General features: G+C 42.0%; 1 protein-coding gene across 12 annotated transcripts in view; it reads left to right on the top strand.

Moving 5' to 3' along the window:
* CFLAR (CASP8 and FADD like apoptosis regulator) overlaps positions 1-21,248 on the top strand; it is a 55,800-nt gene that overhangs the window by 17,676 nt on the left and 16,876 nt on the right. For all 12 annotated transcript variants that reach the window (XR_016394048.1, XR_016394047.1, XR_016394046.1 and 9 more), the window contains 6 exons: positions 902-1,007; positions 2,576-2,711; positions 3,570-3,655; positions 6,637-6,694; positions 9,601-9,650; positions 10,322-10,403. Coding sequence is in view for 9 of the 12 variants with exons in the window: in XM_022567393.2 (XP_022423101.1) it covers positions 902-1,007; positions 2,576-2,711; positions 3,570-3,655; positions 6,637-6,694; positions 9,601-9,650; positions 10,322-10,403 (518 nt within the window). In the remaining 3 variants the exon portion in view is untranslated. The remainder of the gene's footprint in view (positions 1-901; positions 1,008-2,575; positions 2,712-3,569; positions 3,656-6,636; positions 6,695-9,600; positions 9,651-10,321; positions 10,404-21,248) is intronic.

Raw genomic sequence — 21,248 nt, 5'->3', positions numbered from 1 at the left:
GTTTTTGTGAATAAGTCAGGGGACTCTCTCCATCTCTTGTTTCCTTGCTGTGGTGAATGGAGGTGGTTCCTTTGGGCCTCTGAGTAGAGAGGCCCGGGAGTGCTAGATTCATTTATTCTTCTGTTGAGTGGGCTTTATTGTGGGTTGACTTACGCCAGGCGTTTGGTAAGCACTAAATCAAAATGAATGAAGACTCTTCCATCCTCAAGAATATTAGAGTCTAATTGGGAAAACAGGCTTCTAAGTAACGACGGCAATGTCAAGGTAATAATGACAATCATGAGGTGTCCCTGGGAGCCCTGATAAAGCATGGTGGTAACTCCAACTGGAACAGAGGTGGCTAAGTCAGAAGGGGCCTTCTAGACAGAGATATTTACAGTCACAATCCCCGGGATCTAGATGCCTTTTAACCTTTGAGTTCGGACGCGGGCCAATAGCCCAGGTGTTACTTTGCTTCACAATCTTGTGACTCAAAGTATTGTCCCTGGATTAGCAGCATCAGTATCACTGGGGGTTTGTTAAACAGAGAAGACAAGATCACTCTGAATTCTATTTACGTCTTTCGTCTTAGTCATTTAGGTTCTTCATTTATTTCATTATTACTTCTGGGGGAGCTAGGGGATTCTTTGGGGAAGTTTTTATTCTCTTTTTCTTTTCATAGCAGTTGTAAAAAGAGGTACCATCTCCTATTGAAAACTGGGGAAAGGATAAATTTGGTTTTTGACTTCCCTTAAGATCTCCTCCTGGGGTGATCTAAGCTTTCTGTTTTCTTGGGGGCGCATTCAAATGGGGGCAAGAATTAATCTTTTAACCAATTATTGGCATAGAGGAGGCCTAGGCTCTTGGTGTTCTCAGTAGGACTGATCTCTGAATTTACTAAAGAAACTTATCTGGTTTACAGGGTGCTGTTGATGGAAATTGGTGAGGGTTTGGATAAATCTGATGTGTCCTCATTAATATTCCTCATGAGAGATTATATGGGCCGAGGCAAGATAGCCAAGGATAAGGTGAGTTTTCTTTCTTTTTCTTCATTCATGTTCCCAAGAGCCTATCGGAAGTTGGAGGGGTGCTCTCTATGGTGTGAAGAGAGGGAAACAGGTACTTAAGCAGGGAGGACCAAGTCGGGGGTGAAGGTGGGAAGGGAGAAGAGTATGGGTTTTATTTTTCATAGTAACATTGATAGGAAGAAAATTGGTTCATATATTGAGAGGCAATAGAGTGATATCGGCTGGTGTGGCCCTGGGTGTTTCTTTCATCTTTGTATTTTATCCTTTATTTGTGTAAAATTCATAGGCCTGGCTTATACATCAGCTTCTCTCCCTGGTTTGACAGATCATCTGGGAGGGTTAGGGAGTCCCTTCTGCTCATGCTGAGTAGAAACAGGAGGAAATGCTGGTCCACTCCCATCTTGCTCTCTGACTGTCATCTATTTCTCCTCAGCGAGCTCAGGGTCTGTGTGGAGTCATTAGGCTGCAGGGTAGCTGGGCAGGGGTAGGTCCTTGAGACTGATGTACCCAGGGAATGGCAAAAGTACAGATTTGGGGTTGAAATGAGGTAGGGGTGAAGATCTTAGGGATGCTGTGACTGCTGGAAAAGTATATAAATTCCAGCTGGCCTTATATGGTACCTCTGACCTATGGACAGGCCAGGGAAAGCTCGGGTCTCTAGTATGTGACAGTATGTCCACCAAGGACCTGCTTCTGAGGACTCTGGTAAATCATTGCTTAAGAATTTCCTCATGTTCCTTAATGATTGTTGTTTCATTTCTGAAATTTGGAAATATAGGGTGGCTGTATGCCCCCACCATCAAATGCAAAATCGGAAGGAAGATGAAAAAATACAACTCCTTTTATGGTGTCCCCTAATCAACTTATTTCCCAATCATTTATGTAGATTTAATTAGCATTATTAATTTAAAAATAAAGATAGCACATTAGTAACCAAATGTTAAACAGAAAGGAAATAACACCAAAAGCAGTGCCTATTTCTGAAATATAGTTCTTTCACAATCCCTATGGTCCAGGGTGAATGAGTAGCAAAATACCCTAACCCTGTAATTTCGCCACCTCATGTCTGCTGTGTCAGAATAAGTTGGAATTTCCAGCATTGATTAAAATATTTTAGGGACTTCAAAACTGTATCATTAGAATTTTTCTAGTAAAAACGTTTCCCCAGCTACCTTCTCACTTCCTTTTTTCAGTAAAGCCCTCAGAGTTTTTCAGTATAACACCAGCCTGGCTTTTGGGAAGAGACTGAACTTCGGAGGATTTTATTTTCAGGCCTGCTCTCTCAATCCTTCATGACACAAATGGCCCATGTACCTATCCCCAACCTAGGTACAGGCTGGCCCCCCAAAGACTTACCTCTTTTCTGAGTAAATTCCAGGAGTGTAATTTGCTCATGGCTTTGGAGGGACTATAAAACAGAGAGGTCTGGTTTAGGATCACTGAAGGTCACTGAAAGGGCTCCTCTGGTCACATTTTCTTGCTCTAATAAATTACACAACCTGAGGTTTGCATATGAGGCCTAATAGTCAGCCCTACTGACATTTGTTTCTTGTTGGTGGTTCTCTTAGAGTTTCTTGGATCTTGTGATTGAATTGGAGAAGCTAAACCTGGTTGCTCCAGATCACTTGGATTTATTAGAAAAATGCCTAAGGAACATCCACAGAATAGACCTGAAGACAAAAATCCAGAAATACAAGCAGTCTGGTAAGTAGCATTTTGGCCTCTCTGTGGCCTAAGGAAGTATCTGTGCACAGTGTGTTTCATTGGTAGAGACCCATGTGTTGGACGAGTGGATGGAACAGAACCCGAAGGTCCACAGCTCCCACCAGCCTGTGGCTAGAGATCAGAACCCTTTGTATCCTCCATACCCCGCATCTGCTAACTTCATCACCCAGCACCCCTGACCACACAGTCTTGGCCCTCTGCAAAATGCCGCCAAGCAGTTCTTAACATTTTGGTCTTCAGGAAAGAGTCTGCACCCCCACTTTCTGTACTGGCTGGTGGCGCTGTGGGCACTCAGGGCTTTTGAATATATGCTGAGCCCTGCTGCCTTGCTCCAGAGTTTGGCCTGACTTGGGATGATATCCTATCGCTGGGGTCCTATAACTGCCCTGCATATGTCTCCAGTTGCACAAAACCTCCTCATGCAAAAGGGCATCTTTTCTGCTGAGAACCCCTCCTCCCATAAAGGGGACCAGCTCACCCTGGCCTTCTCTCTTATGGCACCCCTACCCGTTGTCTATTAGATTCACACTCAGCGTGGGCTCTGCTAGCAGTCTACTACCACCACAGGGCATGGCTGATACTCAGTGATCTACACACAGCCCTGCCCCCACCCCCGCAATGGTTGATTCAAGATCAAGAACAGGAGTAGAATTTTTAGTCTGTTCTTAATGACATTGATAGAAGAGTCATCTGATCTGATATTTTGAATTCAGTAAGGGGGCTGGAAAGTTTAGGATATTTTGAAAGATCATGATTGACCATGAACTGAGCCACTGTTGAAGATTCATTTGATGATAATTTGTAAATCTTAACTCAGAGCCTGTCTTCTGCTTGCAGCTCAAGGAGTGGAAACAAATTATGTAAATGCTCTCCAGGCATCTCTGCCAAACTTGAGTATTAAGGATCCTTCCTATAACCTAAGGGTGAGTCTGGAGCAAGTGTGTGGAATCCCAGCATGAAACAATTTAAGAACTTTGATAAAAATGTACATATTCTCCCAGCATGTACTTTGTTTAATATCTGAAAAAAATTGTGACAGAAATGTGCATTTGTTTTAAAATATGTATAAATTCTTATAATTTCAAAGCTAACATGTGTTCATTGAAATAATTTGGAAAATACAGAGAAATATATATAAAGGGAAGAAAATAAATCACCTCCATGTTAACAGTTATTCCCTTCTAGTCTTTTTGTTTTCCTGTGTGTGTATCTACATATACAAACATTTTTTTCATTGTTCACTTGTCCCTTTGAAAATTTAACTTCTTAAGTAAAAATAGGTAGGACATGCCCATGGACAAAGAATTCAAAATGTGCTAAAAGAATTTTTAAAGTATATTTCCTCTTACCCCAGTTCCTTTCCCCAGAGGCAGCTATTGTTAACCATTTTCTTCTATCCAAAGATAGTCTATACACATATCATATTTAATTTGTATTTTTTTCTTCTGTACAAATGCTAATACACTATGTCCACTTCCTGATCTGAGAATTCTTAGAAATTGTTTCGTATGAATCATACGGGACTGCCTTTATTTAATCATTGTTTTTAATGATGGAACATAGTTTCACTTTCTAGATGTATCAATATGTTTAGCCTTTTCTTGTATATGTGGACTTTTAGATTATCCCCGATCTTTTGTTATGAAACAATACTTCAAAATAAATAACCTTGTATTTACCTCTCTGTGCATTTGCTTTTCATTGAGCTTATTTTAATGATTTCAACAAACATGTTTTTGTTATTGGGTGATGTTACTGAGTGATTGATTTGTGACCATAAATAATATGTAGTCACTTCTGGTTGTTGTGTTAGTCGATGGTGTAAGGTTATCATCAGAATTGTGCTTTGGTTAATCTTTTATCTTGAGAAGTTAACCTTAGTGTAACCTCATCCTTATCCTAATTCCATATAAGGATATGTGGAATTTGTAGTCAGGACTTAGACCACAGTTTATAATCTGTGATTAAATCATAAGCACTTTCATAAAAGTGTGTGATGAACATATTGACTATACCTGTAATAAAAATAGTTTTGTGGAGAATATAATCTGTAAGAGATACCACTAAGCAATAGAATTTCAGAGCTCAGATGGATGGTAAGCATTATACTGTCCAACACCCTCATTAAATAAATAAGGACATTTAGGCCTAAGGAACATTAAGTGACTGCCCACTGCTACCTACCGCCAGATCTGGGCCAGTCCATACTCCTTTCTCTACACCATGGTGTATTTAATAAACTACATGGTATCAAGTCATAGCTTAGATATATCTGTCATGTTTTTCAAGAATTAAATATGCTTTTTTTTGTCCTTCTGAATCTCTATGATACCAAATCATGAGAGAAAACTGATTTAGAATTCAGATCCAGATTTTCTGGGCTTTCTCTGCTATTGTCTATCTAACATAAATTATACTGTCATTCTTAGTTAAAAGCCTGCCATATTTTTGTTATTGTCTTTCTATTTTGTTAATGCAAGTAATTGTATTCACTGTCCCTGTAGCCTATTAGGAACCCACATGCTCTGTGTGTAAATTTTTCTTTAAATTTGCCATATTAATCTGTGACCCTGATCATTCATTCATTTAGTTAGCAGGCACTGTGGCATATGGATTTGGTGAATTCCTCACAAGATTTGGGAACTGAATACCTGGATGTTAACTCATACAAGGCTGCAAAAGTGCTTTAAAAATTACGGTGGCATTAAATAACACATGATACCAACATACTATAGAATAAAGAAGTTGTGGGAATTCCTTGGCAGTCCAGTGGTTAGGACTCCGTGCTTGCACTGCAGAGGGCACGGGTTTGATCCCTGGTTGGGGAACTAAGATCCCTCAAGCCGCGCTGTGCAGCCAAAAAAAAAAAAGTTGTGACTCTGTAATATAATGCTTTTTATATTTATCTGCAATAAATCTAGCTTTGATTTCATGTTATATCTCTTTAATAGTATGTAAAAGTGAATGCACACCTATGTGGGGTTCCAAATTCTATCTAATATCATTATCCTCTGGCTAAGTCATTGGTTATTAGTGATAGAAGCAACTTATATGTTTTTCTTTCATTTGGATGCACAGACTTAGCTACAGACACAGCTTAATAAATAGTGTACTTCTCTCTTTTGGCTAGGATAGCTTCAGAGGAGAACTGTCATTTGAAAGCTGAGCGTATCAGATGGTTGACAGTGTGTGCTATGTGTACCTTACACAGGACCTGTCATCTGAGAAGAGAAAGGGTCTGTTCAATCTTTGATTCTCTGATTCATCCCATTCTGGCCCTCAGAAAGGGTAGCTAATTTTCAAGAACCACTCCCACACGTGGCTTTTGTGTAGCTAGGCATTATAGAAAAATAATAACTGGATATTTATTAAGCACTTCCGTGTGCTTAAAAGGCACTGTGCTGAGTGCTTTGTGTACATTTAATCTTCAAAAAAATTATCAGGTAAGTACTATTATTATCCTCATTTTGAAGATAAAGAAACGGACATATAGCTAAAGAACTTGCTCAAAGTTACATAGCTAGTAAGTGGCAGAATCCCACTCCCACTCTTAACCATACTGTACCTTGCCTCTGTGTTAAAGACCAGGTTGAATGTCAACTGCATGTTCCAGCAGCTTGTTCTAACTTGGAGCTATTGTAGCAACTCTCCTATACCATATTCTAAATGCTAGTTGAGCATATTTACACATTCATTTTATTTTCACTTTGAATTGCTGCTTTGGCCATAGAATATGGATTTATGGAGTTAATGGCTCTTGCTAGCCTTCTTTAGATAATTTAACAGTGAATGTGATATTTTTATTTTTTCCTGGGTAAGAATCCTATCGAGATATTTAAAGAGGTGTAATATAATGTCTCTGAAAAATGAACAGGGAGTGTGACCTTGTTTTTTATATTTGAAGTTCCAGAATGGGAGGAGTAAAGAACACAGACTCATGACGGGACAACCTGACATTCAGAGTAAGACCAGCTTTTCTTTATAGTCATTCTTTATGATTGATCGATAATTCAAGTACAGAATGTTGCATTTTTAGAGTTGCCTTTCTTTTATCTACATATTTTAAGTTCTCAAAATAAAATGTATTCATTGGCATTTCTAGTTATCCATCAAATTAGCTTATTTGAATTTAAACACCTCTTACTTCATCAGCTTCATCATCTTGACTATATTTTTTAAGAGATAATAACATTTATGCCTGAAACAGAACTGTAACCAGGCCATGTTAAACATTAATCTAGCCATGGTAATGAGCCATGTTGAACCAAATATCTAGCAGCAGGAAGAAGAACGGTTACTAGGATCTTGTTTTATAGCCCATTTAATAAATCTAGATACTGTACAGATGACATTCCCCACCCCTACAAAGAAAGGAAGAAAAAAAAAAACCACCTAGTCATTTCAACCATAAGATCTAAGGGATTTAAGATCCCTCTCGTCGCTCTTAAAACATCAGTACTTGATCCCATCATTTTCAAGAAGTGTATTTTTTTGCTTGTCTTGAGTCCTCCTTGAAGTGAGGGCTGAGACTCAGTCTCTTACTGTAGTACTTAAGAACTCCCGGAGGTGGGGCTGCATAGACAGGTAAGGAGGACTCAGGCTTCCCTGAGGAGCTTGGAATTTGTGTGCAGGGGCGATCCTGAAGGTAGAGAGCAGGGCAGTGGCCTGATGGAAACCTCCTCTATATGGCAACACCTCATGACTCAGCCGACATGCTGTCTGTGTGCACCTGCAAGCATTCTGCCCAGCTCAGCCAGATGGAGCAGCTCATGCCCAGCCTTTCCTATGGAAAAGTCAGCTCTCCAGCAAAAGCTGTTGAGGAGCAAATTAATTTCTGAGGTGACAGTATGTTTCTTAAAACACTGGTGAGGTGGTGAGGATTAGCTGTTTAAAATGGGAGACCTGGTAGATTTGGATAGGAATTTAAAATAATCAGTGTTTTTTCCATTGGGTTCCCTGATGACAGGTTTACCCTTGATGGTAATTAAACAGGTGAGGTAAGTGAGGCTCCCAACAGCCCTGCAGGTCCTTAGGAGAGCTAGTTGCCTGCTTTGGCCCGGATGTGGTTCATTTGCTAGTAAAAGAGAAAAGCATCCTGATAACTTGACCTTAATCTAATAGAAGTTTAAAATAATCAAGCCAAGTATTCATATTATTTTGGACTTCCAAATAGATTTCAATTGGTTGATGATGATAATAACTACAGTTTATTAAGCACTTTTAGTAAGTGCTAAGTGCCCTGAACTGAGATGGACATATTACATATATTATTTTGTGTGTTTTTTAAATTCTGTTAAGCCATGATTGCTAAAATACAAAAAGATAAAGTGAAATTTCCTCTTAATTCTGAGTATCAGACATAACTACTATTAATATTTGATCTGTGTACCTCTAGTAAGTATATGTAGGTATACGCACACAAACACATGTAAAATTTTTAAGTACGTTGGCTCCATATTATACATATTATTCAGTAATCTATTTTTCACTTAATACATCCTGCATATCTTTTCTTATCAAATACATAAAGATTTCTCATATCCTTTTTAACATTGCATAGTATTCCATTGTATGTATCATAGTTTATTTAACCAGTTTCATGTTGGTAGACTTCTAGTTTCTTTCTAGCTTAGGGCCATTACAAACAGTCCTTCAGTACATCTCCTTGACATTTTTGCACACGTGCTCTATTATTTCCTTAGGATAACTTCTAGAAGCAGAATGTTGGTTTAAAGGGTATTGCTAATTGTCCTTTAAAAAGACTGTTTCAGGGCTTCCCTGGTGGCGCAGTGGTTGAGAGTCCGCCTGCCGATGCAGGGGACATGGGTTCGTGCCCCGGTCCGGGAAGATCCCACATGCTGTGGAGCGGCTGGGCCCGTGAGCCATGGCCGCTGAGCCTGCGTGTGCGGAGCCTGTGCTCCGCGATGGGAGAGGCCACAGCAGTGAGAGTCCTGCGTACCGCAAAAAGAAAGAAAAAAAAAAAAAAGACTGTTTCAACTTATACAGCATCACCATTTGAAAGTATTCATTTCCCCCAAACCTTACCAAATATTGGCATTTTCTTTGCCTGTCTTTAGACATTATTTCTCATTTTTGCAGCAGTCATAAATTAGATGCTCATCTCAGAGATTAAAAAACAAAACAAGGCAAAACAAAACCCAACGCACCCTGAGACTTCAGAAACTTGCCCAAGGTCACAGGACTTGTTAGTGATGGTGCTAGGGTTTCAGCCAGCCCTTTATGGCTTCAAAACTGGTGGTTTCTCCACCTCCCTGGGACTAGTAAAGTCATTTTTTATCTACAGAGTTTGCTCTAGGTTCATCTATATTTGCTAAGCCCACTGTCCCCTATCTTACCATTGACATTTTATTTTGTGATCTCCCAATATCACTGGACTAAGAAAACATGGCCATCTGTTCTATAAGTGGCAAACCCACAAAAGCTTTCCCTTCTCTGTGTCTCTAAGGTTGCTCCCTTGAGGCACTGTGCACAATTTCAGCACATGCAGTAAAGCTATTGATATTGTTGGGTGGTTAGTTTATTAAATTCTCCCTATCAGGTTAAAACCTCACCGGTCACTGGGTCCTTACCTGGAGATGGGCAAGGGAGAGCCTTCTTTTACTTCTATTTAAGCAGTTTTTCTACATAACCCCTGTTTAGCATGGGGACTTGTGTTTTCTTATCAGTTAGGTTTTTCAGTGTGAGGTTAGAAGCTTGGGGCTGACTATAGCTGGGGAAAGAAAAGACAGTAGGGGGAAGAAAATAGGGAAAGAAAAATGGTGTGACATAAAGAAACGCAGCCCGCAGGAACTAGGATTAGGGCTAGTTCTCCTTCCGCTTTGTAAATGATTTCTCTCTCATCCCCCAGGAGAACCAGTGAAGACACCCATTCAGGAATCAGAAGCATTTTTACCTCAGGTACAGAATTAAATGATCTGATTTGGTATTGTATTGTAAGCACAGTATCTGTGGAGAACACTGATGGCTTTAAAAATATCTGTCCATTAAGAATTCTTTGTAACAATAGGATGCTGAGGGTGTGCTATTCTGAGAACTCTTCTGTTCTAAAGGGGAACCTTGGATGTAGCAAAGAGAAAGATGTTGAAGTGGATTGCATTAGTGAACTTTGCAGGAAAATTCCAAAGTGGCATTTCTCTTCTCAGCTGAGTGATTGCTGAATATATAAGTAAGCAGTGACACTGAACCTTGACTTGTTCTGACTTTTTCTACGCTGATACCTCTTCTCCATAATAGAAAGGCCTCCTTTTGTATTGGTTTGGAAAGATATCACTTGTACAATCTCAGGTTACTGTGGAAACATATGACCCATCTTTTCTCTGTGTTTTAAATTATCTTTATCCCACAAAGCTAAGACATGTGTAAAGAGACTGCAATTTTTATTAAAATTAAATAGAAACTGAAATAGCGTGTTGATATTGAAGGGAAATGCCAGTTCAGCCTGTGTCTATTGAGTGAGTCACCTGCCAAAAGGAAATTTAAGGAAATCCAAAAGAAAAGATCATATGGGTGGAACCTTGAGGAAAAGAACAATGTTTAGGGTCTTTAACAATCCCTGCTTTCCTTTCCAGCACGTGCTGGAAGAGAGATACAAGATGCAGAGCAAGCCCCTGGGAATCTGCCTGATAATTGATTGCATTGGCAATGACACAGGTAGGCGTGAATGCTCCAGATGAACTGATGCTCCCACAGTGAGATCACAGTGAGATCACGGCATACACAAGCTGTATTCATCGAGCGAGCCACACTAGCTACTGTAACAAACCGATGTCAAAATGTGGTTTCACACATGAAGGGTGGTTTCTCACTCATGTTGCAGTCTGGTGCGGGTGGTACTGTAGAGCTTTGTTCCATGTGCTCATGAGTGACGTCATCATCTGAGGGCTTTGAGTTTTCCTCAGGATCCTCTCTATCTGGCTGGTGGATGAAGGAAGTGAGTGGAAGATCTCACAAGAGACTTTAGGGACAGGCCTGAAAGTGATATGCATCATTTCCACCCTCATTCCTTTGGTTAGAACTCATGTGCCCCATCCAACCACAGTAGACAAGTTGTGTGTCAGGAAGAAAATGAAAGGAGGTTGGGGGAACACATAGCGTTGTCTCTGGCACAAAGGCAAACTTTGTGAAAGTTGGTGAACTTCAGTCTTGTCTTTCCATGCTGGATGCTGTGGCAGGGAGGAGTCCTGGGATCCGAAGGGGGGTTTAAAATGGAAAGTTTTCTGGGCTTCAGTATTATCAGATACCCCATCATTTCACCTAGATAGACTCTGAAAGCTTTTCTGGAGAACATTAAAAATAGGTTAAATTTGTGTTCACTTAGAGGCAATGTGTTCCTTAGTTCTGTCACCCTGGACTTTGGTTATTGGCCTTGAGTGTGTACTACCTGTGTGTCAACTTTGGATCTGAATCGATTCTTTTGCTCAGTTTTTGGATGTCTGATTCGAACTGAATTAGTCACTGATGATGCATCAAAAAAGAAGGAGAAGAGCCTAGATAAGTACAATAACATTCGGTTTAATTACTTATCTCTTTCTTTTCAAAAAAATTAATTAATTTATTTTAAATAAATAAATTTATTTATTTTTGGCTGCGTTGGGTTTTCGTTGCTGCACGCGGGCTTTCTCTAATTGCAGCGAGCAGGGGCTACTCTTGGTTGTGGTGCATGGGCTTCTCATGGCGGTGGCTTCTCTTGTTGAGGAGCACGGGCTCTAGGAGCGCAGGCTTCAGTAGTTGTGGCTCGCGGGCTCTAGAGCGCAGGCTCAGTAGCTGTGGATCACGGGCCCAATTGCTCTGCGGCATGTGGAATCCATCCGGACCAGGGCTTGAACCCGTGCCCCCCGGCACTGGCAGGCAGATTCTCAACCGCTGTGCCACCAGGGAAATCGTTATCTCTTTCTTGAAAGGATTGCTCGTTCTATTTCCACAGTTGTCCAGCTTCTCAATATTCTCTTAGAATGAGTCAGAACTGTCTTCTAGGCTCACTTAGAATGTTACCGTGGGGGGGGCTTCCCTGGTGGCACAGTGGTTGAGAGTCCGCCTGCCAATGCAGGAGACACGGGCTCGTGCCCCGGTCCGCGAAGATCGCACATGCCGCGGAGCGGCTGGGCCCGTGAGCCATGGCTGCTGAGCCTGCGCGTCTGGAGCCTGTGCTCCGCAACGGGAGAGGCCGCAGCAGTGAGAGGCCCGCGTAACGCAAAAAAGAAAAAGAATGTTACCATGGTGAGTTTTATGGGAAGAGAATCCAACAGAAGGTCAAATTAGCAAATATTAGGCTGAATTTCCCAGGATTTCAGGTATGATCTCACTTTCTCATGTCCTATATTTGGTTGGATGTGAGAAATGCTATCTCCTGAGCGAAAGATGTGTCCTTTACTTATTTATTTAATTTTATTTTTCTTAAATTGAGGTGTAGTTGATGTACAAGATGTGTTCTTTCTGTTTTAGCCATTAGTATTCACATAAGAATGAGAAAATACTTTCTCAGTGAGTAACTTCCTGCTTTAAAAGAGATTGTGTAATTGTCCTCCCCTTTTGGTTGTAATTAGTTCTGCTTTGTGCGTTAGCAGGAAGTTCCCGACTGGACTTGGTGCAGGATGTGTAGCTGTTGTATGAGGAGAATCACAAAGATAAAGCCATGACTTGTTGTGAATTTGTGGCTATAATCCACTGTCTGCTTCCCTTGCTGAGTTAGGGGCCTCTTTTAGGCAGGGACTGAGTGTATATTTGTATTTTTCTGTATTATAGGATTGAGATCAGAGTTGAGCCCTGGAATACGACTGTGTGGGTATGAATCATGGCTTTGCCATGGCCTAGCTTGTTACCTGTGGCAGTTTTTCTAGCCTCTCTGTAGCTCAGTTTTTCATCTGTAAAATGAGTTAATAACAGGACCCACCTCATAGGGAGGTTGGGAGGAGTGAATGAGTCCTACCTGTAAAGAACTTAGGGCAGTGCCTGACACACACACTGTAAGCACGTACTAAATGCCAGTTAATGTTATTTGTCCATTTTGTTTGTTTAATTTTAGTTGCAAACCACTGAGCTAGAACTTGCCATGGCTTTGTGCTTGGTACATGGAGCCTGACCCAGACAAGTGAGGGACCAGAGAGCTGGAGTCCTGAGGCCTGCTCTGGGCTCATGGGGGAGTGGGGCAGGTCCCCATAGCCTGGGGCTAACTGGAATAGAAGGGGTAACCCCAAGAGGGGGTAACTTTTGGGGACATACGCAGGTGGATAGCTGGGGGGACTACTACTAGTCATGGTATGAGCGGGCATGACAGAGAAAGAGAATCTGAACGCAAACGCCAGGGGGAGGGAGGGCAGAGAGTGGCAAGGCCTGATGGGAGAGAAAAATGGAAAGGAGAGTAGAATCAGAATCTCTAGGAGCTGGAGCAGGGGCATCTTTGATGAGGTAAGAACAGGTATTGGCCTGAGGTGCATTTGTACATCTGCTTCCTTGACTCAAGCTCTCCCAATGCAAATAACTGGGCTTGAGGTCACATCTAGATGATTGTCTAGATGATTCGTCTAGACAATTCGTCTAGACACCAGTTCGTCTAGATGATTCTGTGGGGGTTCCTTTGTCTCTTCCCTAGTTAACTTTCTCACTTGGTTAACGCTGAACATTTGGGAGGAGTGCAGGAGTCTGGCAATAAACATTATTACTAGAAATGAGGGCTCTCACTTCTTGTAATAAATCTCTTATACATATCACTGTATTATCTTATTGGTTCTTTTCTCTGGAGAACCCCGACTAATACAAGTTTTTGTGTGGACATATATTTTCAATTCTCCTGAGTGGGATTGCTGGTAAATACCACTCCCCTCACCACCTTTTTTTAAAACTGTCTCAAATTCTCTTCCTCTTCACAGCTTCTTGCCCAGGTTCACTTCAGCAGCCCACTAATTGTTCTCTCTTCCTAAGGATCTAACTCTCTCAAACCCATTAAAAAAAAAAAAAAGAAAGAAAGAAACTAACAGTAATATGGTAAGACTAACTTGAGGGTGGTAGTGATCAGGGTGTAAAATTTTTTTTTTTTTGCTGTGTTGGGTCTTCGTTGCTGCGCGCGGGCTTTCTCTAGTTGTGGTGAGTGCGGGCTACTCTTCGTTGCGGCGTGTGGGCTTCTCATTGTGGTGGCTTCTCTTGTTGTGGAGCACGGACTCTAGGGTACGCCGTCTTCAGTAGTTGTGGTGCTCGGGTTCAGTAGTTGTAGCTCTCGGGCTCTAGAGCGCAGGCTCAGTAGTTGTGGCGCACGGGTTTAGTTGCTCCACAGCATGTGGGATCTTCCCGGACCAGGGATCAAACCCATGTCCCTTGCATTGACAGGCAGATTCTTAACCATTGTGCCACCAGGGAAGTCCCAGGGTGTAAAATTTATTAAAAATATACTATGTGTCAGGTGCTTTGCTGATTCCTTTACAGGGATTCTCACTTAATTTTCATAAATATTACTGCAAGATAGGTACTATTATCCCCATTTTCAAGGTGAGCAAGTAGAGCACAATAAACTCCCTTTCTAACTTCTCTAGTTAAGTAATAGAGCTGGGATTTGAACGCTTGACTGCAAAGCCTCTGCTTTTAGCTACTTTGCTGTAAGTTCCATGCGGGTGGGGAGCTTTTCCTATGTGTCTCCAGAACCTGGAACCATGCCTGGTACGAGGGAGCTCAGTAAATATTTGTTGGGTGAATGAATGAAGGAGTAAGCTCTACTGGTCTTGGTGTGTTTCTAAAACCATTCCTTTGTACCTGTAGAATTTGGAAGACTCTCTTATACCTATCTTTTCCTGTCCTCAAAAAAAAAAAAAATCAGACTTTTATCCAGAATATGTAATTTCCGCAAACCTTTATAGGTTTATACTTCCTTTATCCCATAAATGTTTATTGCACCCCTGCTATTGCAGAACACCATGCTTGGGACTTCCCTGGTTGCCCAGTGGTAAAGAATCCGCCTTCCAATGCAGGGGTTGTGGGTTTGATCCCTGGTCGGGGAACTAAGAAAAACAAATACTGTATGCTAACACATATATATGGAATCTAAAAAAAAAAATACATGGTTCTGAAGAACCTAGGGGCAGGACAGGAATAAAGACGCAGACGTAGAGAATGGACTTGAGGACGTAGGGAGGGGGAAGGGTAAGCTGGGACTAAGTGAGAGAATAGCATTGACATATATACACTACCAAATGTAAAATAGCTAGCTAGTGGGAAGCAGCCGCATAGCACAGGGAGATCAGCTTGGTGCTCTGAGACCACCTAGAGGGGTGGGATAGGGAGGGTGGGAGGGAGACACAAGAGGGAGGGGATATAGGGATATATGTATACGTATAGCTGATTCACTTTGTTATACAGCAGAAACTAACACAAAAATGTAAAGCAATTATACTCCAATAAAGATGTTAAAAAAATCATTTAAATATAAAAAGCAGTGAATGGTATGGTTGATACACCAAATCATGTTACTGCAGTAAAAGATAAGTTTGGTAGAGTACTGAAGCAAAAAGAAATAAGTTCATATTAAAGTTTGGACACATTAATTATTCAAATTAAAAACAAAAACACCCCACCATGCTTGGCCCTTGTGAAGCAGGTATGGAGGCCATGAAGTAGAGTCTGGCCTCAGAGCCACATTGTGAACAAAGATAAGGTTATTGTTTGGTGGCTCATTCTTGAGAAGAATCCTTGGAGAAGTCAGTAACCTCTTCTTGGAGCAGACATGGAGACTTAAGGTTTTGAGGCTAATTAGTTCAGTGACTTTGCGCTTGGTGTCCTCAGTGTTGCGTCACCTGTGTCAGAGACCTAGCAAAGCTAGACCTATGCGAGGCCCTGCTTTGAGGTGCCCTGACATAGCACTGGACTTTTGCTCTTGTTTGGAGCCGAGAAGCGAAAGCCTCACATCACAGACACTTGGACTCTGGACCTTGACCTAGGGCTCTGGCTGGTTTTTAGGCTGCTGAATGAAAGCTGGTGTTTGCAGATTTTAAGAGGACGTGTTTATTCCTCTCTTTTCTCCCTGCTCATTCTGAAAAGCTTGAAGATTTTTCTATACTTTCAACCAGGCTAACGCTTAGATTCTTCTAGCAGATGCTGCATGTTTCCCTGGGAAATCTTGCATAAGTAAACTTCCTCTTCTAACAGAGCAGCAGTAGTCCTGAAAGCCCGGAGTTGATCGTAGAGAGCTTTGCACTGGTGTTGATTGGAGCTTGGCTGCTCGTTGGGATTACCCAGCCTCCTTTCCTCATTTTCCCTTAGTGGAATGGGCAACAACCCAAATCAGTAGCATTTTCCTGCACTGATAGATGTAAACAAATCTCAGCAAGGGGGATCGGAGCAGCCACTGTGGCCTCTGCTCCTGAGCTTTGAAGACACGTGGTAAGTGACGCATGAGATGGTAGATGGAGGCTTTGTTCCCATGGAGCGGCTACTGCTGCCTGCCAGCTTGAGTGCCAAGGAAGTGGGGTCTCCCCTCTTAACTCCTGTGGGATTAGCAGACTATTAACGATAGCTTCCCTGTGGGCAAAAGACCAGGAAGTCTGTGGTGGTATGCTTTTTTTTCTGGGCATTCTTATCCTCTGAGATTAAGCAGCCATTCAGTTGGAAACCTAGCATCACTAATGAAATTTCCCTTTAAATCAGTGCTACATAGCAAACCCTTTTTTCACAGACAGCATAAAGCTAGGGTATAAAGAATTACAGGTCCACGATCCCTTACTGGAGACCCTTGCATTTCAAAATTTTAAAGTTTTAAGAGTTTAGAAAGATGACATGGCCCATATACCGTAATTTATAGAACATTCCAGTGGGGTCTAGGGCAGTTCCCCATAATCAAATATGTGACTATTTCTACAGCAAAAGGAATGGATATTTACACTAAGTGGAATAAAGACTATAAATAGCTTCTCATCAGTTCAGGAAAGGTTTTGCCACAAAATGAGTCAAGGAAAAGAACCTAAGTTTTTCAGAGCCTTTGGGGCCTTGGAATTGTGGATAGGAGTGGTGGGTATGTGGAAAAGCAGAGGACTTTTAGGCCACCTGAGGGACCACAGAAGCCTCTCTTGACATGTTTATTATTGATATTGTTTTCTCCTAAGAAAAGCTAGTCCAGAAGGAATTACTAGTGATCATTTGTGCTTAAAAGAAAAAAAAAAGACATTTATAAAGTAGTTTATAATTTCGAGTGTATATGGATTGTCCAGTAACACCCCTGATTGTTGGTGTCCCTGAACAAGTGGAAAGTCAGATTTATACAAGCCCCACTCCCCACAACCCCGCTTCCTCCCTCACTCTTTATTCTGTCTATATTCACCATCATCCTTCCACTTGGGGGCCTTTCCTTTGCCCTGTTTTTTTTGGAGCCGCAGCGGAATTGCACCTTTCCCATAATCTTCTCTCCAGGTGTCTTAGACCACACTGATCTTCCCTACTCTGATTTCCTATTTTACCTAAAATCCTACTGTTCTATGTGACATGTCAGTCATTGTTTTGTGCACATTTATACACTTTGCTTCTCTAGCAAGATTATGGGCTCCTTGAAGAACAGGAACTACATTGTATACTTCATCTGTATCCCCTCATCACAGTGTTTCTGTAACACAGGAAGAGGAACTTTGTAAAACATGAGTTTTGGGGTTAAGTGAGTTTAAGAAATAATTTGTTGGGCTTCCCTGGTGGCGCAGCGGTTGAGAGTCCGCCTGCCGATGCAGGGGACACGGGTTCGTGCCCCGGTCCGGGAGGATCGCACATGCCGCAGAGCGGCTGGGCCCGTGAGCCATGGCCGCTGAGCCTGCGCGTCCGGAGCCTGTGCTCCACAACGGCAAAGGCCACAACAGTGAGAGGCCCGCGTAATGCAAAAAAAAAAAAAAAAAAAAAAAAAAAGAATTTGTTCCTCTTTAGGAGATTTGCAGTGCATGTTGGCCTTAAAGTTTCTGAGCAGTGTTCCTGTAACGAAACCTGGTTAAGTCTTGTCAACCTTGCATTTCTCATTCACATTTGACCTCAAAACTCCCCTTTCCACTAAGAATATCCTGCCCACTTGTGTTCCATTCATGCGCCTTATAGTAACTTGAGCTGGGCTTATTAAAGGTGCTCAATAAGTGATCATAAATAGACTGATAAAGCATCCCCTCTTTCTTATTTATTCTATACATTTATTTAATGAATCCCTTTTTTTAGATAGTGTCAAGATAAATGTGAGCTCATCTTCGGTCAAAACACATTCTAAATGAATGAGATCATGACATTTTATTTAATTCTTTGGATTTCATCTCAGTAGTCCCCAAACGGGTGGGTAATGCTGATCCTAGCCCTTCACTAACAGCCCTGTACTAATTTCAAGGCCAGAAGAAATCCCTCATCATTTCAGGAAGTTAATAAAGGAACAGCTGAATTTTAGAGAGATAGGGCTGGGTCAGGAGTGGGGTTTCCAGGGTGGGTAGAAGGAGAAGTGGGACTAATGCAGTTGGTTGAAGCTTTATTTTCCAAACTCAGCACCCATGTTTTTCTTCCCCTATTTGCAAGTAAGGACAAGGATGTTACTGTTGATACATGGGACATAGAATCTGGCTGCTCTGAGTCCGTTTTAGTTTAGACTGTAGAGACCTCCCTCTGGTTTCTAAGGAGGTATATTCCATGCAAGAGACGCATCGCAGGCAGGCTCCATGATTTGTGGTGCAGTGGCTGCCTCTATATTCTTTAAAACTAATATATTTGAATAAGCACTCACAGTTTGCAAAGCATCTTGACAGAAATCTCAATGGGTCCTCTCAGCCACCTTCTGGAGGACACGGTATAGGCATTGGTATTGATCCATTTTATATATGAATAAACTACAGATGTACTTTGTTCAAAGTCACACTGTCACAACCCCCTTGATCCTATAAATTAGACTGGGCTATATCTGTGTTCTTGCTGGCCCGAGAAGAACAACAGCTAGCATCAGTCCTCACCAACTGATAGAGGAAAGATGTGCTGTTATTGGGAAGTGCCAGCTGTGATGACTTCAGGCTGTGTCCATTGAGTGACTGTTGCCACAGGGATATTTAAGGGATGCTCCGTCTTGGTCTGAGGCCCATCCAGATTTGGTGCTCTGATTGGCCTTATACTTGGCCTTGGGGACCTGTATGGCTTCTGGGTTCCCCTCCAGCTTTTAGCCCTTTTCCTTCTGTTCTATTAGGTAAGGACTTCCTGCCCTAGACCCCATCTCCTTCTTAGCTCTTCTACTAATATAAGTTAGTTTTTTTTCAGGACCAGTTCGTTTTTTTTCAGGACCAGGCAAGGTTCAGACCAGTAAGTGGGTGGAAGAGCCAGGACTGAAACTCAGATCTTGTGATTCCAAGACTGTTCCTCTTTCACCCGTATCACGCAGCTGCCTGCTGACTGCCTTGTGGCAGCCCAGCTGCTGCTCCAGCCAGAACCTGTGGGGAGGCCAGATAAAGAAAAGAGATTAAGGCACAGTACAGCATGTATTCTGTCCAGACCTCTGCATATCTGGATGGAAAGGGAGACTGTGGCTTTCTTTCAAGGACTTTGATAAGGGACTAAATCTATCAGTGAAAAGAGGCTATTGAGGGGAGCAAGCCAGTCTGAGATAACAAGTAAACAAAAGAGCTTTGCGTCTGGTGTTTCTCTGTTTGCTTCTGCCCCCTAGAGGAGAGAATGCTCCATGACTGGAGAGTGTGACTCCTGAAAGGGAGAGTTTGGACTAAAGCAGTGGGGATGGCATTGGGGTCCTAATCCAGGTTCTCTCACATGGTACAGCGCTTTGTTTCACCCCGAGCACAGAACTGGGTACTGAAGCCTTAGCCTACACCCTCAGAAGCCATGCCTAGTGGGCGGTGCTGCTACGCCTTTTCTACCACTCTGAGATCCTATGTGGACAAGTGAGGTATTTAATAGGTTTTTAGCAACTGCCATTTCCTGATGATACTTACTTATCACAGGGCTTTAAGGAGGTTGGCACCTTCTTTATATTTCTTCATTATGACGTGACATACATATATATATATATACAAATTCATTTTTTTCACCCTTACCTACGGGCCAGGCAGAAGGAGAAAAGTAAGTAGCTTAACTACATTCTTAGGGAATGGTTATTATCATTCCCTTTTGTTGACTTACCTGGTGAGATATTTATCTGATAATGTGTATAAATCACTCCAAAATTTAGTAGCTTAAAACAACAGCATTAATTTATTTATATCTCTCACAGTTTCTGTGGGTCTGGAATTTAGGAATGGCTTAGCCAGGTTGTTCTGGCCCTGAGTCTCTTGGGAGATTGTGGTCAGATGTCAGCTGGGGTCATCTGAAGGCTTGCTTGGCTTTGGAGGGGCTTCTCGGGTACTCAGTCACGTGGCTGGTTGGTGCGAGGCCTAAGTTCTTCTCCATGGAGGCCTCTCCACGTGGCCTTGGGGACCTGTATTGAGTGTTCTCAAGACATGGCAACTGGCTTCCCCCAGAGTGAGTCGTTCCACAGTGACCTGGCTTTGGAAGTCACGTTGTATCTCTTCTGCCACATTCCATTCATTAGAAACGAGTTGCCAAGTTGGTCCACATTCAAGGGGAGGGGAATTACACTCTATCTTTTTAAGGGAGGAGTGTCAAAGAATCATGGACTTATTTAAAACCGCCATATCTGGCAGGATGTGGGTCTCCTGAGTGGAATGTTCTACAAGACTCTATGTGATTGTGTCCAGATACTGCTCATAGGCTGGGTGAATTAAATTAAGAGCACACAAGCCAGCTCTTATTTGTCCAGTGGCTGCTTAGATTCCAGATTTTTGTTAACCCAAGGCTGTGTTTCTTTTCCAAATTTTAATCTTTTTCCTGTTTCCTGCTGAGAATTCCTGCTGAGAAGCCAGAAGAGAAATTGTGATTGCTTACTTTTACTTTTATAGTTTACTAGTGGTTGGTAAAGTTGGCAAGACAAGACAGTTGAAACTATTGGTTGAAGCTGTGAGTCTCTGAATTATTTGTCTATCCATACTTCGTATTGTTCCCATTTAGTGTCGAGAATTGAGAATTTGTAGTAAACTGTTATATGTAGCTTCAGTTATTTATCTCCCCTTGACCCCTTTGTGTGATGCCTAAACTGGTATGAGATAGGACCCCTCTGTTCCTTGGTGGAAGTTATAGGTACTCTGATTACTACCATGTTGTTTGGTTTGGGGTGAATGCAGTCGTAGACTTCTGGAAGGTCATACCCCAGGGGAGGAACAGAAGTGGGTACATAGTCATGAGACAGGGAAGCAAATCCAGAGAAGTGGCTAATAGTTTGGATGACAGCCTGAATTAGGAGATTCTTGTTTAGCCTCTGGGCTTAGGACAGAATGGTTTTTCTGCTCTGAAAATGGACTAAGAACTGGAGGCATCCCTCAGACAAGGAGTAGAAACTTAATGGGTAGCTCAATAGGATGTGGACTTTTTGAATGAGGAAGAGAAAGATGTCTCTCTTTGCTATTAGAAAGATGAAACAATTCGGTACCTACTTCTCCAATAAAGGCAAACTGA

Source organism: Delphinapterus leucas, chromosome 8, assembly GCF_059928025.1.
Source record: "Delphinapterus leucas isolate spDelLeu-1000000601 "Yukka" chromosome 8, BTC_Dleu_Yukka2, whole genome shotgun sequence".
Lineage (NCBI taxonomy): Eukaryota > Metazoa > Chordata > Mammalia > Artiodactyla > Monodontidae > Delphinapterus > Delphinapterus leucas.
Note: the sequence above shows the minus strand (reverse complement) of the source record. Positions and strands in the feature narration are given on the sequence as shown.